Raw genomic sequence first — 17,138 nt, 5'->3', positions numbered from 1 at the left:
GGTCTGATTTTATATGATCTTCAATTAAGTACCTGCCATCACCTAACTAAAGTCTCTGCATCTCAGTTTAATTTCTAAAAACTAAGTCTGATTAGCCATTGGTCATTCAATGGATTTGGTCCTCCTTGGGTAATGATGGGATTTGATCTGAATTGAGGGGGGAGGATGAAGAAATTAGGAAAGGGTTTGTTAACCTGTGAGACCTAGGGCTACAGGTTGCCCTAGAAGAGTGCTACCTCTTCTAGCTGTGAGCAGGGCAAGGGAAGTGGAGCATGTATATCAGGTATCTTTGACACACACCCCAGAAGGCAGTGGCTTAACGCTGTAAGCATTCATTGAGCTCAGGAGCCTGTGGGTTGCCTGGATGGTTCTGCTGTCTTGGCTGGGCTTGGGCATATGCCAGGGAGTCAGCTGGCTGTCAGCTGATCCAAAACTACCTTAGCTCCCACAACAGAAATGACTGGGAGCAGAGGCTCCTGTGTCTCATCCTCCAGCAGACTAGCTCAGGCATGTTCCTCGTGGTGATGGCTGAAGTGGAAGAGTGGAAACAAAAACACTCAAGGTTTCTTCCAGGCTTCTCTATGGATCACATTTGCTAACATCCCCATTGCCAAAGAAACTCACATGGCTAAACTCAGAACCAAAGGGCAAGGAAATAGATCCTGCCTGTTTATTGAAAGAAATGAAACTCTCAACTCACATGGCAAAGGAGGTTGGATACAGAGAGAGAAATTGGAGCTATTAATGCAATCAATCTGCTGCATCATGGCAACAAATTCACTGACATGTACAACAGGCTAGTAGTACAGGCTAGTACACATCCTTTGCCGGCAAAATTTGTATAGGATCTTACTGATACTAATTCCTGATCCCAAATAATGAACTACCAAGGTTGGAATTTTGAATCCTTCTCAAATAACAGCAAATAAATGACATGTTTGTCTCTAAGTAAAGCTAGAAATTAAGAATAACTAAAATACAGAACCAAGATAACAGAAGGAACTGGATGTTCTCCCCTTCCCCCCTCCCCCGCCCACAGTTCACACACAACATACCTAGGCTTATAACATCCTGCTTCATATATATATATATATATATATATATACATATATATATATATATATGTATGTATGTATTTCTTTTTTGGGGGGGGCAGCGGCTGCGTTGGGTCTTCGTTACCGCGCGCGGGCTTTTTCTAGTTGCGGCGAGCGGGGGCTTCTCTTCGTTGCGATGCCTGGCTTCTTCTTGTGGTGGCTTCTCTCGTTGCAGAGCACAGGCTCTAGGCATGCAGGCTTCAGTAGTTGCACATCCTGCGTTCTGATTCACTAGATTAAAAAACAAAGCTTATTAATTTAATTGTGTTTCCTAAATAGCTGAAAGCTGAGCATGTGTAACCCTAACCCTGTGAAGAGTTAGAGGCTCTGTCATTGGTGAGTTTTTTCCCCCTTGGTGGTGGCTGGGTTCTCTGTTGCACAGTGGGGGCTAGGTATTTGTTTGCTTTTCTGACGGGAATAAAAAGAATCCAGCTTTTATAGGTGACCTACGGTTAGCTCCTGGGATAGACAATTCAGCCTGGGGCTTATTCTGGTTTTCTGCTCCTCTTCTTAGATTCATAGAGTAATAAAATGTCTGGACTAGATGGGGCTTAGAGATCATCTAGCGTTTCCCAACCTTTAGTTAGTCACATAAACCATTCACTGTTTTGTAACATCTGTCCACTCTTTAATGTTTTTAGTTAAATTGGCTCAATTTTAAAACCTAAATTAATTTATTTTTTAAATTTTACATCATTGGGCTTCCCTGGTGGCGCAGTGGTTGGGAGTCTGCCTGCCAATGCAGGGGACATGGGTTCGTGCCCCGGTCTGGGAAGATCCCACGTGCCGCGGAGCGGCTGGGCCCGTGAGCCATGGCCACTGGGCCTGCGCGTCCAGAGCCTGTGCTCCGCAACGGGAGAGGCCACAACAGTGAGAGGCCCGCGTACCGAAAAAAAAAAATTTTACATCATGGCCGTAAGTTGAAAAATCAGTGTGATTTGATATAATAGAAAGTGAGCATAAAATAAACAGAATGAAAACACTGCATTGTTAGGAAATTCTGTCCAGATGCTTGAGCCTTCAGCCTGCCCAGTCTTTACTAAAAGTTTAGCAGATGTGAAGTTTAGCAGATGTGAAGGAAGTGTTAAAGAAATATTATCCTCAAACTGACGCATTCTCTCTGATGGAGTCAGGAAGATGGAAAGAGGCTTGAAAAGGTCATCACTTTCTCACTATCCAATTCAGTGCTACTTAGTGAGCTGTTCCTGCATCCCACAATCATCTTGGACTTCCTGAGTTGTGTGGGCAGTTCACTGTAGGGGATATCAATAATCCAGGTCCCTCCATTCACAAATGGAGGAACTGAGACCTCTTACTCCTTTCTCATGGTTGCCTTTGTACCATGTCACTACCAACTTGCATCTTGCCCAACACTTAGGATAGGGGAAGGGAAAAGAAATGAACCACAAAAGAAGTAAAAGAGCTGGTGGGTGGTGCTTTCGACTCTACAAAGTTGGAGCTTACCTGGTATTCAATTACCTCTGTTCTTTCTGACCTCCATTTCTAGAGGACATTGACTATAGCCTATTAAAAGAAACAGAAAGATCCCCTTACTTACATAAAGAAGACTTCTGCCTGGATGTACTGTTATCCAAGACTCTTAGATCAGGAGCTTCTAGATAGATATAGCCATACAAAAGGAGGCATCTCCAGTTCTCTTGCCAAGGAAAGCAGTGTGTCAGGAAAAAGGCCAGAGCTATCTAAATCTGGTTCCTTGGAGTAAGCCATAGGAGCTGTGTAATGGCATTCTAAATCCTCCATGGCAAACTGTATGGATTTTCAAAATGAGATGGGGAAATCCTCTTTGTCTCCTTATCTTTTCAGGATGGATTTTTAGTTGAAAATCCTTTGTTTAAAAAAAATAGGATAAATGTAGTCATATGTTTAACTAAGCTGTTTATTCCATTGCCTGTGACTTGGAATAAGCTATTGAGACATTTCTTCAGCCAGGTGAGGAAGAGATGATCTTCTGGAAATATCCTTCTTCTTCATATTTTTAAAGATGATGCTCATTATATCATATATTGGTGTTTCATTTTTAATCTCTCATGCTTTTTGGAAACAGTATGATATGTGTATTAAGTAAACAAATGTTTCTTTTCCCCATGCCTTATAGGATAAAATCAAAAGGGCAAGTGTCTTAAACTTTGGGATGTGGGTGCCTACAGCTGGTACCTATTATATGAATCAAACTTCTTTCTCCACACTTCGAATTTTAGTGTTCCATATATTTGTACATGATCTGAACAGCTCAGGCTTTATTTGTGTTGATGGAAACAAGAAAAATTCAGATGTCTATCAATCTGTCTTTACATTTGTTCATAATTGAGATTCCCCTCAACCCCATGTTGGCTCTTTCTTCAGAGGCACAGAGAAAAGATACTTTACAGTTGAACAGGTTTGCATGGACATCCTGATTCTGTTCTTACTGTCTCTGAAATACTGACAGAGATACTAAAATTTTCTGAACCTCACTTCTTCACCTTTAAATGGGGCAATAAAATCGATCGTGTCAAAGTATTATAAAGATTAAAATAAGGTGATATAGGTAAGGCTCATAGCACAGGGCCTTACACTGAAGCTTGCGATAGGTAGTCACTAGCAATATTACATTGGAAAGGCTGTATGAGATAGAGAGGCATACATGCAGCCTTTGGAGTCAGAGAGGAGGAGGACCCATTTCTGCTTCATTCATAAGTGCATCTCCAGAGCCAATTCCCACTGGCACGTAGCAGGAACTCATTATTTTTTGGATGGATGAATGAATGGTTCTGGCATATTCCCTTATTGTGTGATCTCAGATAAGGCATTGCACCCCTCGGTGCATGTTTCTACAACTATGAAGCAAGGATAATACATTTGTTATGGAGTTGCAAGGAAGCTTAAGTGCAATGGCTGATGTAAAGTACACAGCACAGAGACTGCCACATGCTATGCTTTCCACAGTTGTTTATTCCAAATCTCTACTGTCCTTCACTTTAGTGGATCCCAAATAACAAACTAGGATCAGCAGTTCCACTAGAAGTATCCATTTTAATTTAGTTTTGTTTTTTTGTGTTTTTTTGGCTGTGTTGGGTCTCTGTTGCTGCGCGTGGGCTTTCTCTAGTTGCAGCAAGCTGGGGCTACTCTTCATTGCGGTGCGCGGGCTCTAGGTACACGGGCTTCGGTAGTTGTGGCACACGGGCTCAATTGTTGTGGCTCGTGGGCTCTAGAGTGCAGGCTCAGTGGTTGTGGCTCATGGGCTTAGTTGCCCCACAGCATGTGGGATCTTCCCGGACCAGGGATTGAATCTGTGTCCCCTGCATTGGTAGGCGGATTCTTAACCACTGCACCACCAGGAAAGTCCCAGAAGTACCCATTTTAAAACGTATCTTTTAAAATGGGCAGTGGGCAGTGTCCAGGAGCCCAGGACATATGTAGGTGGCCCTTCATCAAAAATGTCAGGGTCGGGCTTTCCTGGTGACACAGTGGTTGAGAGTCCGCCTGCCGATGCAGGGGACACGGGTTCGTGCCCTGGTCCGGGAGGATCCCACATGCCGCGGAGCAGCTGGGCCCGTGAGCCATGGCCGCTGAGCCTGCGCATCCGGAGCCTGTGCTTCACAACGGGAGAGGCCACAACAGTGATAGGCCCGCGTATTGGGGAAAAAAAAAAAAAAAGTCAGGGTCTAAGAAAAGCAGGATGTCTAATTTGACCCTTTTTTGTTCCTGGGCAACTTCAAGGTAGTATAGGTTGGGCAAAGGCCAGGCCATGTGGGCATGAGGAGGATCCTGAAAAGAGGTATAGAAATTATCTTTCACCGAGACCTAATGTTCTCATTTTTGAAAGAACTAAGAGAAAGTTTCAATCTCTTGTGTCAACTTCAGTTGATGAGTCGTGCTTTGGGGAGTTTTGTCGTAAAAAGGATTCCAAGGCTACAACCTGACAGAAAAGTGTAATGATTGATTACCAAATGTCTGCCGTGAGTTTAAGATGGGGTGTTATGTCTGGTGTGCCATGGAGATTTATGCAACAGCATTCAGAAGGGAGATTTTCTATAGCCTTTACCGAAGCCAGGCATGTTCCTTTGCAAGTTAATTGCAAAAACAAACAGATAATCAAGAATCTATTTTTTCCCCTCTTTCAGATTTTTGCTCTTACAGGAACCATCTGATATTAGCAGGTCATGGTGGCACTTAAGATCTTGAACTAAATAGGAAAACAAACACTGACCCAGTGAAATTGATTGAATGTAACCCTTACAGAAATGCCTGACATTGCAGGTCAAATGTACAGTATGTGATATTCCTGCCTGCATTCATTTGGCAAATATTTATTGAGCATCTGCCATGTGCCAGGCAATGTTATAGCTGTTGTTTCTTTAGTGAACAAAACAGACAAAAGCGCTTTTCCCCATGAAGCTTATGTTCTAGTGAGGGATTCTGTTGACCCTTATTTTAGTTATTATAAAAATTTATTTATGATAAAAAGAATTCCAGCCATTGGAAGGCTGCTCTCCAGAACATGTACAGAAAAGGGAGGACTTTCTTACTCTGACCTGCATAATCTGGCTGGATTATAACTGCACAACCTGTCATTGTTCTAGAGCCCAGTCATCCATTTCACTTCTACTTGTTAATGCACTTCCAACTTTCTGCCTTGTGATGTGTCATTGTGATCCACGTAGATAAACCATAGAGAATCTGCATTTCCAAATGTTTGATCCCTTCTCATTTGGCCATAATTGCATAGATGTAGCCTTTACACTCTGTACCCGCACACACACACACCCCCACCGGGGCTTCTTTGGCCTAATCTATCTATGATCACCTTCTAGAGCAAGGTTTTCTTCACTTTGGGGGTAGCTGGAAACTTTGGCCAGTTTCCCAAGTGTGTTTACCCTACTGACTTGATAATAAGTGAAATCTGTATCGTTAGTTTCTGAGTCAGAGGACAATTGAGCTTTGAGCAGTGTAGACCCCTTAAGTTCTTCTATGCTTGGGGAAGAAAAAGAGCAACAGAGCCTCTGGCTCCTGAAACACTGAAACTGTGATTCAACCTTGATGTCAGGTCAGATTTCACATTGCCAGTTGCCTCTTCCAATCTCTTCATGCTACTCCAAGGCTCCAAATGTAGGCTCTCAGGATTGGTATAAACAAAATATCAACATCCTTAATGACCGTGGACAGGGGACAGGGAGGCAAGGGTGACTGTATTAGCCAGGACTCACTGCAAATGATAGAAACCCAATTCAAATTGACTTAAGGAAAAAAGGAAATTTATGGTTCATATAACTGAAGAATTCTGGTTTTAGGCATGGCTGAATCAGGAATCTGTTTCTCTTCTCTGTGATGGAGTCACTCCTGGGCAGGCTCTCTTCACTTGGTAGACTTATATCGCATTGTAAAAAGAACTTCTCTTTAATACGAGTTCTAGCAAAAGTCCCAAGCTTTATGCTCATTGGCTCTGATTGGTCAGGCTAGGATCACATGTCCATCTCTGAACTAATCACTGCAATCAGGAGATAAAATTCACTGATTAATTTCCTCAATATGGAACTGCATGCAGCTCATTTCACCCAAACTTCATGGACTGAGAGTAGGGAGGGACAGTTCCACAAAGGGAAACCAGGATGCTCTTAGCAGAGGAAGGGGAAGTGTATATACTAGGCAGGTGGAACCACCAAACATCCACCAGATGCACTCTGCCTGACTGTCACCAACAAAGAGGGAAGTGACAACATGTCACTTGGTATGAGGGTGGTAGTGACTGTGCATTTACTTCTTGCAAGAGGGTTGGGAGAAAAACCACTCGTGTCAGGTTCCAAAGCAGGGAAGGAGGAGGCGCAATGGCGTCCACCAGCCCACACGTTCCTAAACATCCACCCGTGTGCCATCTTGGGTCTGTGTGCCCTGGAGTATTTCCCTGGGAATATGAACCCCCAGATACCGGTTGGTACTCTAACTTATATAAGTTATAACAGATAACTTATCCTAAAATCTGCTTGTCAGGGCTTTAAGGCACCCAGTTCATCTTCATCAGGGTAGACATCTGTAAGTTTGAGTCATAGCACTTTCTAGTGCAGATAAATGCTCTGAGCAAGGACATGGCTAGGAGCCATTACAAAGCAATGCTTTGCACTAACTGCTGCATATAATGTTCACTGCCTCTTTGCTGATATTACCAAATGAAGGCTGTTTCTTACTGATTCATTTTTATTATCATTATCACAAGGATCATCTAATTCATTTATACTGCACTTGTTGCTGTAGAGTCTAGATGGTAGTCCTCAAGGCTGATCCTGTCTACCAGCCTGCTCAGTGTGACCCAGGCTAGAAGGACTGCAGCAGTTCTGCTGTGCTTCTTCAGAGCCCCCAGCAGAGCTCACATCACCCATTAAATGCAATGTTCTGTTCCCTTTCTGTGCCCCCTACTAAACTGTGAGTTCCTTAGCAACAGGGACTGTCTCTTTAATCCCCAGCATCTCCTGTACCCAGCATATTATAACCACTCAATGAATGTTTGTAGAATAAGTGCTATGCTTAGTAATTGTAAAATAAAGAGGAATAAGACATAGTCCCTCACCTTGAGATGCTTCAAGTCTATTAATTACAAAATAACAATACCAATCATGACACCAACTAATGTTAATTAAGTGCTGTATGCTAGATACTGAGCTAAGTGCTCTCCATGCATTATCTCATTTAATGATCTTGACAATCTCCCCCCCCATATATACTATTACTACCCCATTTTACAGATGGGGAGGCTGAAGTTCATGGAGTAAGCTAATGTTGCATCATTTGAAAATGGTGGAATCGGGATTTGAACCCAGGTCTGCCGGATTATAATGCATGTTCCTAACCACTAAAGTAATACTACTTCTATAAAGGCAGGATGAAAAAAAGGTGGGGGAGGGTGGAATAAATTAATACCCAAAGAACTGGCAGAGAGTTCCCAGAGCCAGTCATGATGACATCAAATCAAATCAAATCTTGTATAAAGGTAATGAGGTGGTCCAATTTTCCAACTAGTAGGGGAATGAAGCAGAGATCTAGAGACATGTTAATGACAGTATCTGAAGACCCATGGAAATGCGCATGGGCCACTTGAAACTAGCGAGCACCTACTATTCTCCCTGGGTTTTTCTCTAGGCTGGAAGAAGGTTTCTTCTCTAGTGGAGGAAGTGTCTGCATCTTCACTAAATACGGGGTCAGAAGCTGGATGAGCTCTGCCCCTCACAAGTTTATTTTACGTTCTCCCACAATGTAAAGAGAAATCTCAGAATGACATCATTAAATGGAAATCAGGGATCACATCTGTAAAAACTGTGTGCACTTTGTACCCTACCCCAAGCAGTTCTTTCTCCTGCTCTTTGTCGGCTTCCCCATAGAGATCTGAGCAGGAACCAAAGAAAAGGGCAGCACAGGAGTGACAGCCCCAAGGGAGGTCAAGTCAGGAGGAAGGGGGTCGGGTGGCTGGGCAAGCTTCCTGAGTAGAGAAAAGCAAAGTGAGCTATTCCATGAGGCCTGCAGCCAAGTGGGTGTCAGAGACCCAGGCATCTGGTTGAGCATGAGAAGCCTTCTTGCCAGACCAAGGGCAGGATTTCTGGGAAGAACCTAAGGAAGGAGCCAGCAACTGCTTAGAGCTAGAACTGTCCATCATGAGTAGGCCTGCAGAGCTGTGGTGAATGTTAGTGCTCAACAACAACCAAATTGTGTTTAATGATCTTTATTCACTCAACAGTTTTCCTGTGTGGATATGTGTGGATGTGCTGTGTGTATGCACTGAGCCAGGTAATTGGAAACCATGAAGAGACATGTTACCACTGGAAATCTTATGTAGGACACAGAGACCAGTAAATTGGCAGCAGTGATACGGTGTTGAGAAACCCCCCAAAGGGGCAAGCAAAGGGAGTTCTGGGATTATATGGAAGACAAAATTACTAAAGAAAAAATTATTTGTTAAAGAAAAAATTATTCATGACATTTGGTAAAAATGGTAAGGAAGACCTTGTTCAAGGGGGGCTACTGCAGTGGTGTTCTGTAATAGGAGAGAGAGATCGGGCTCGACTCTGAGTGAAGAAATTTTTTAAAAAGGAAATTTATAGCCATGAGCTGGGTGTGGGTCAGTGGATGGAAGATCACTAAGAGGAAACATCAGGAGTAAGGGGGGTTCTGGCTTACCTGACATAATGGATTCTTACTGAAGACAGACCAGTGTGATCAGACTTCTGATGGAGGATGGTGGAGAATGATGAAACTGATTCGACATCGATGGTGATTAGAAATTGAGGATGGGGATTCTGGCTAAACGTACTTAGCAGGATTCTTGCTAAAATTGGACAAATGCAGAGACAAGCATGGAAGTCCACAAGTTGAGGCCACAAAAAAGCTCAGAAGAGCCTGAGTGGAGTTCGGTCAAGCAGAGGATCTTTGTCAATACCTATCCCAGTCCCAGCTGGAAAGGAGCAGAAAGTTAGCTGAAAGCTAAGTGAGCACTGAAGAGTGAATAGGATTCATCCAGGTGAAGCATGGGAGTGGGAGCAAGGTGTCAGGGGGCCTTTGGGAAGCGAAAGAAGCAGCATGGCTCAAAATCAGGAAGTAGGGCTTCCCTGGTGGCGCAGTGGTTGAGAGTCCGCCTGCCGATGCAGGGGACGCAGGTTCGTGCCCCGGTCCGAGAGGATCCCATATGCCGCAGAGCGGCTGGGCCCGTGAGCCATGGCCGCTGAGCCTGCGCGTCTGGAGCCTGTGCTCCGCAACGGGAGAGGCCACAACAGTGAGAGGTCCGCGTACCGCAAAAAAATAAAAAAAATTAGGAAGTAAGAGAGGGCATGACAGTTCTAGGAACTGCAAGAAACTTGGTCCAGTTTGTGCTCAGAGGGAGAGGTGGGAAGTAGCAAGAGATGGCACCAGGCTAGCTACCCTCAGAGTTTGGACTTCATCCTGGAGCCAATGCGGGCTCTATCATTGGGTTTTCCTTCCAAAGGAGGAAATGATCAGAGCCTCTTACAGGGCTGTCTTGGGTGCATAGTGCCACAACCGCCAACAACAAAAAAGATGCCGGTTCCTTGAGAACATCTGAGTCCATCAACACCTGATCATCTTACAGGCAGGTCCAAAGGAAGCACTTTGGCCATCTTTTTCTGGCCTTAAAAACAGAGTCTTGGTGTCCTGATATTACTAAAACCCTCATAAATTGAGAAGATGTATTTTGGACTTCAGAGCATGTCAAAAATCACATAATGTTTCTAGCCTAACTCTAGTTCAGTAGACTCGTGTTAGTGGCACCTGAGAATTACCTGGGAAATTTTGAAAGAAATGTTGATGCCGGGGCCACCCTCAAAGATTCTGGTTCAATTGACTGGGGTGGAGCTGGGCATTGGCAGTTTTTAAAGATCCCCACATGGTCCCCTGTGCAGTCAGATGTTTTATTTTCCTCTATTTGCCCAGTTATTCAGTGCAGTTGGGTTTTGTTCCCTGTGCCCTGGAAGCACATTTTTGGAATGGAAATGCTGCTGGAAAAAAAGCAGGTGGCTACAGGCTCCAGGGTCCTGGCCCATCTCCCCTCATTGCCCCTCCCCATGAAATGCCATCCATCAGGAGCACTGAGCAACAGTCCCCCTAAATACTTCCCAAGGTGCTGCTGTGTTTCGTTCCTTCCACACTGAGACAGCAAATCCTTAACTCAGAGTCCCTGGGTTGTTTCTTGAAGCAGTTAACAGCTGCCCCGGTGTTAATTCCGAGTCAGTAGCCCCTCGATGCTGCTGCTCTTACAGCTGTCGGCTTCTGGCCTCCACCGCACATTTTGAAAGTAACTTGATGGACAGTGAGACTCTGCCCCTTCTGCACTCCCTGGGAAAGCCTTCACCAGGCTTCCTGGGGGGACACCAAGTGCCCCAGGGACTCGGCAAGCCATCAGGGGGCTCCACCCACCTCTTTCGTGTCAGATGACAACTTGGGAGACTGGCAGAACCAACTCCCCTCAGCAGAGACAGCCCCTAGTGATATTCATGAAGCTTTCGTTTGTTTTGGCTTTTCTGGAATTCCTTTTTCTGTTTGTTTTGAGATGGCTGTATTTTTCCTTCATCTAAAAACCTCTCCTTCAACTCAGTCTGTGATTTCAATCGCAGAACCACACGATTTCTCACATCTTGCCTGTGCTGCTTCCTCCAGCTCCCTGTGGACAGAATGAGACTCGAGAGGATGGTAAAATAATCCAACTGCCTCCCTGCAAGACAGGAGACTGGATCGTGCCAGCCATCATGGCCTGCTACCTCCTGGTGGCAAACATCCTGCTGGTCAACCTCCTCATCGCTGTCTTTAAGTAAGAGGGTCCTTCTTCAGAGCCCTTGGAATGGAGTAGGGAGACTGAGGCAGGGGCGCGGCATGACGCTCCAGAAAGCAGGGGTTTTCCTCACTTGATTCTCTCTGGTCTCTATTTCAGCAATACATTTTTTGAGGTAAAATCAATATCCAACCAAGTGTGGAAGTTTCAGAGGTATCAGCTCATCATGACTTTCCATGAAAGGCCCGTTCTGCCCCCACCTCTGATCATATTCAGCCACATGACCATGATATTCCAGCACCTGTGTTGCCGATGGAGAAAACACGAGAGTGACCCAGATGAAAGGGACTATGGCCTGAGTAAGCTTTGAGTGACAACCCCCCACAACTACAGAGCAGAAATCCCCACCACGTGTATAGGTGGTCACCTATGACCACTGGGCACCTGGGTCCTCCTGCTTCCTGCCCACAGCTCTGAAGACTTGGGAGGGATGGGAGGGTATGCATGATGAGAAATGGTGCTGGAAGGAAGACAGGAGAGGCTGAAAGAGAGCACTCTTAGCCTCACACCTTTCCTAGTGAGATAAAACCAGGCTCCAGCAGGGCTGTTTTAGCACCCTCATAGGTTCTAAGCTTCTTACTTTACAGACATCCCACCACAAGATATATCAACCATGTTAGTATGCTCCCAATGCTGCAGTATATATAATTTAAGCATCCTGACATGAGTTGAGTTGTAGGTGACTAAGTTTGATTTTCCATGGTCAATTTTGGATCTATCATGTTTTTAGGTCTTAAACATTTCCCAAGCCTTAAGGGTTGTGCCTATATGGCTTCACGAGGAAACCAGTCCTGCTTTCCATGATTCCAAGGACAAAAAAAAAAGACCCTCCACCAACCACCTTCTAGCCCAGTGTTTCTAGAAGGAGATTAGATTGACATTGGGGTGGAATAATTCTTCATTATATAGGATTGTTCCACATATTGCAGGAGATTTAGCACATCCGGCCTCCACACATTGAATACTAATAGCTCCTGCAGATTCCTAAATATCCCCTGGGTACCACCCACAGTTAAGAACCATTGGGAATCCAGCCCCCATACAAGCAACCTGCCGTGGTTTCTCAAAGTGTGTCAAATAGACCACCTACACTAAATCTACTGAACCAGAGCCTCTAGGATTGTGGGCCAAGAATTACCTCCAGGTGATCACTAGTGCAACTGAAGTTTGAAACCAAAGCCACTTAATAATCAACTGCTTCTCTAAGTCTGAAGCTTTTAACAACTTCTCTGACACAGCAATGCCTGACTTCTTTTGAGACATTAAAATTGGAAAGTTGGAGAGGGGTTAAGAATTCCAAAATTCACTATTTCCCTTTGAAACACCCATTTAGGCAAGTAGAAAGCTCAGGGGGAGAAAAGGTTCAGATTTCCACTGGGCTCTTTCTACCACTGTATCAGTTTTGAATTTGTTTACCAGCTATAAACAGAAAACCAGACTAACAGTAACACAAATACGTAAGGTTTTACTTTTCTCACACAACAAAAAGTGAAAAAGGTAAATAAATAGCCCAGAGCTCAACAATGACTCACTGAAGTCAAAGACCCCAAGTCCTGTTTTTAGGCTCAGCTATTCCTTGTCACACTGTCTTGTCTCATGGTAGCAAAATAGCTGCTGCACTTCCAGTCATCACGTTCATGTTCAGGGCAGAAGCGTGAAGGTGAAAAAAGGTAGAAAGAAGCAGCCACATACTTATAGTTTATCAGGAAAGCAAAATCTCTTCTCAATACACAACCCTTTCCTGCAGCAGGTTTTTTTTGTTCCTTGAGCCAAACTGGGTCTCATGGTTGTTGCTAGCTTGAAGGGACACTGGAAACGTGTATTTGGCTCTCCAAGTCTCAGTAGTGGGAAGAGGGAAAAGGGAAATTGGGTTGCAAAGGGCTTTTAGTAAGGTGAATGAACAATTTCTGTCTGCCACACTCCTCAGCCCAGAAGTTGAGTTTTTAAGAAACCTCCATTCTCTGCATAGCTTCCCTTTCCTTTATTTAGCTACATTCTTGTCCTTACAATATATAAAATTCTAACTGGTCTCTGCAGTAAACCAGGTATACTCAGGTGAGCTTCAGAGACCCATAATGAATCTAACACAGAGAAAGAGGACAGTGACACAAGTTGCCTGACCAGATTTGGATTTAGTTTGAGACTCAGTGAAGAATCTGGGCCCCATTCCCTGACCTTGAGTTAGATTAGGAATGTCATTAGACCCACAGGTCAGGTGCCATCGCTTTTACTTCTCTGCCTCATGTCTCTCATTTCTTTTCCACAGAGCTCTTCATAACTGATGATGAACTCAAGAAAGTACATGATTTTGAAGAGCAGTGCATAGAGGAATATTTCAGAGAAAAGGATGACCGATTCAACTCGTCCAATGATGAGAGGATACGAGTGACTTCAGAAAGGTGTGTTCCCGTGGGCACATGCCTCCTGGGGATGTTTTATACCATGGCATGCCTTATCAATTGATTTTGTTTGCAGGGCCACAAAAAAACAGAGACCCTGTTGTGCTTATTTTTATTGTTCAAGAAATCATCAAGCTTATGAGAGAACAGAATGCTGTCTGAAATGTCTATAGATCAAAGTCCCAGACTTATAGACCCTAGACTTCTCCAGCAGGCAGTAGCAGCCGCCTTCCTGGACACTAGAGATTTTTGAGTCCAGGAAAGGGCAAGAGTTGCTGGCTCAGACCAGAAACTGGAAAGTTCTGACCCAGACATAAACCAAGAGAGACCCAACCCAACTCAAGGCTCTCCATCAAGTTTGTGTTTCATGTAGATCACTGAGCATCTTCTCCAAAGGTGAGGATGGTCCTAGTGCCTGGCTTATATGGGTGCCCAGTACCTTCTGAATAAACGATAGCAAGAGAATTGTGAATTAGATAGAATAATGGTTGAGAGTTTTTTTTCAATTGTTTTTTTTTCTTCTTATAGAACAAGATAAAAGCAAAGAAATAAAGGCAGATTTTTTACTTACTTATTATATAATTTTAGATCTCATTGGCCAAATAGTTTTGTAGACCAGTAGTGCTGTAAGAAAAAAATCTCAGAATGAAGAGAAGAGAATCCTTTAAAGTTAATAAATCTAAGTTTATGCAAATGAACTTATATTTTCTTATTTTCCCCATTTTGCTGTAGACTAATATAAACTTCATTTCAGTCTGGCACTCAAAACCCAGCATTTAGGAACTACTCTTCTAAAGAACACCCTGAGTGTTACAAAGCATTAGTGTAACTTTAAATTTTAAGCACTTTCAATATAAAGATGGCAGAAGCAAATTATAAATAATGGGAAAAGGATGATATACTGATGACTTCAGGTGATATATGACTCAGACTTCTAAGATTTGAGTCAGTTGCCTCTAGTTTTCATGAAATGACATTTTGTCTGCTTACCCATGTCATACATTTTCTCTAGTGGCTCTGTAGAAATTACACAAATGGCATTTTTCTGTCCCTGGCCCTTTATTTCTTTAAAGAATGCAGTCTAGATAAGTGAGTATATACACATATGCCATTGAGTGATTGTATCCATAGGTACTCAGCCAATATTAATAAAGTTTAAAGCCATGCACAGATTTTATACACATCTGTCATTGCAAAATAGAGCATTTTATGATGATATGGTGTGAAACAGTTTTGCAGCAAACAGAGGAAGGAGCTGCAAATCTAAAGATCTCTCTCATGCTGAGGCCTTGAAAAAGCTATTTATTAATGGACATATAGCCATGTGATTCCCAGAAAATTGTGCCCTGTGGACACATTGTCCATTGCTCAGACATATTTCCAAAGCATATGTCCAGGGGCTTTTGAAATGCTTTTTGGATTCAGAAAACCACAGACCTGGGAGGAAAGAAAAGTAGGGGAAGGAGTGTTAAGATGCAAGGAAGTCTTTGTCTTTCTTTCTGGGGAACTAGAATGAGAGGTACAGACACCAGGGCATGTAAACTGTGACCTTGTCACCAATTCCTTTTGGATGGAAGCATAAAGGAACTATAGCACCTCCAACTGAGGCTCTCACCCCACACCTACAAAAGCTTCCAGGAGACTTCTTCCCCAAGGCCCTATTCTTCTGTGGGTGGTTACAGAGCCCCACCCTTCAGAGCATGACCAAGATGAACAATTCCCAGAAATCAGGACAGTGTGCAGGCCCACCCTCCCTGTGTCCCAGGCGTTAGCTGACCTCCTGGAGTAACATTGGCCTAGAGGACCAGGACGAGTTCTCGGCCAAGCCCAGGTGCCAGAGAAGTGAACTTAAACCCGGGCCTCATTCTGCTTCTGTTGCTTCTGTGTTTATTTGAGGTTTTGCTTTTGTTGGTGGTGGTGGTAGTTTTGGTTTGTTTTGCATTTGTAAATGTGCCCAAAAATAACATCTTTAAACTCTAGGATTATACTCAGCACCATAGAAGCACCATGAGGTGCATAAGGGAATCAACCAAGGGAAGAGTGGGTCCATGTTACCAATCTCACACATTCTCTAGGCCGTGTCCTTTCTAAGTGGAGTGGTATGTGAAATCACCTGTTTTACATTAGCTAGCCAGCTCGATGGATAGATAGATGGATAGAGAGTGATAAATAGATAAATATGTATAAACACACATTTGAATACATATGTTAAATTTACATAAGTTAACTGTGCACATTCTATATAGTATATAAAATATTTTATAATTTTCTCTTCATATTAGATAACTTCAATACAGAGATTTGAAATCAGAAAAATTAAGAGCTCGTTCTTTACTCTACTAAAAACTTGGGGAAAGGGTTTTTTCACATAGTGAGCCCCATGCTTCTCCCCCTGCTAATACCTTTAAAATATAATTTATTTATACATGTTCTATTTGCATGAATCTTTTTAGAAATACAAAGATACTTGCATAATTGTCTATTTAAATGGATCATTATTAAATCATATTTTTGTCACCAAATGGTATGTATAGGGCTCAATACAATATTCAGGAGATCATTAACACCTTGGAGGAACTTTATCCTGAAAAATCCTTGACTTTCCCATTTTTATATAGCAATAACCATGATGTATCTAAAGCAATACAGTTCCAGAATATAATGAGCTAATTGATTGTAACCAGTGCCCTCACTTATTTGAGACAATATCTAGCTGGTGATAATTATATTAAAATAACCAAATTTCTAAGCTATTAAGCAACATTGGTGACTGGCTTCTTTTCTGAGGATTTTTTGACTTGGCTGAAGATAACCAGTCCTTGGAGTTTGTTCCATCAAATTCTGTGCTCATCATCCTTTAACTAGTTCAGTTCTGTTTCAGTAAATGCATACTGGACCTTTACTGTATACCAGACAATAAGGCAGGGCCCTGTCCTCAAAAAACACAGTCTCATTGAGTTCCAGTTTACACCCAAGGCAGGAACAGCCAGAAACATCTAACTCAGTGTTGTCAAACTTTAGAAGGCCTGAAACTCATCTGGAAGGCTTGTTACTACACAGGTTGCTGGGCATCTGTCCCCACTCCGGGTTTCTGATTCATTGTGTCTAAGGTGGGGCCTGAAAATTTGCATTTCTAACAAGTTCCCAGGTGATGCTGATGCTGGTTCTGGACCACACTTTGGGGACCACTAGTAGAATACGATGGACAAGATAAAAGTTAAAGTAGGAGAGGACGGTGCAAAATTATTCACTGTGGAACATACAAAATTCGGCACCTTACATTCAGAATAAGTTCGGGAGGTCAGTGAATACAGATTACTT

At 43.2% G+C, this 17,138-nt stretch overlaps 1 protein-coding gene across 21 annotated transcripts in view; it reads left to right on the top strand.

Moving 5' to 3' along the window:
• The window catches only part of TRPM3 (transient receptor potential cation channel subfamily M member 3), a gene marked incomplete at its 5' end in the record, with an annotated part of 811,488 nt that overhangs the window by 786,335 nt on the left and 8,015 nt on the right, over positions 1–17,138 (top strand). For all 21 annotated transcript variants that reach the window (XM_081236454.1, XM_081236468.1, XM_081236450.1 and 18 more), the window contains 3 exons: positions 11,247–11,397; positions 11,518–11,717; positions 13,685–13,817. In XM_081236454.1, coding sequence (XP_081092580.1) covers positions 11,247–11,397; positions 11,518–11,717; positions 13,685–13,817 — 484 coding nt within the window. The remainder of the gene's footprint in view (positions 1–11,246; positions 11,398–11,517; positions 11,718–13,684; positions 13,818–17,138) is intronic.

The sequence above is a fragment of the Mesoplodon bidens genome (genome assembly GCF_964165515.1).
Source record: "Mesoplodon bidens genome assembly, chromosome: 6".
NCBI lineage: Eukaryota > Metazoa > Chordata > Mammalia > Artiodactyla > Ziphiidae > Mesoplodon > Mesoplodon bidens.
Note: the sequence above shows the minus strand (reverse complement) of the source record. Positions and strands in the feature narration are given on the sequence as shown.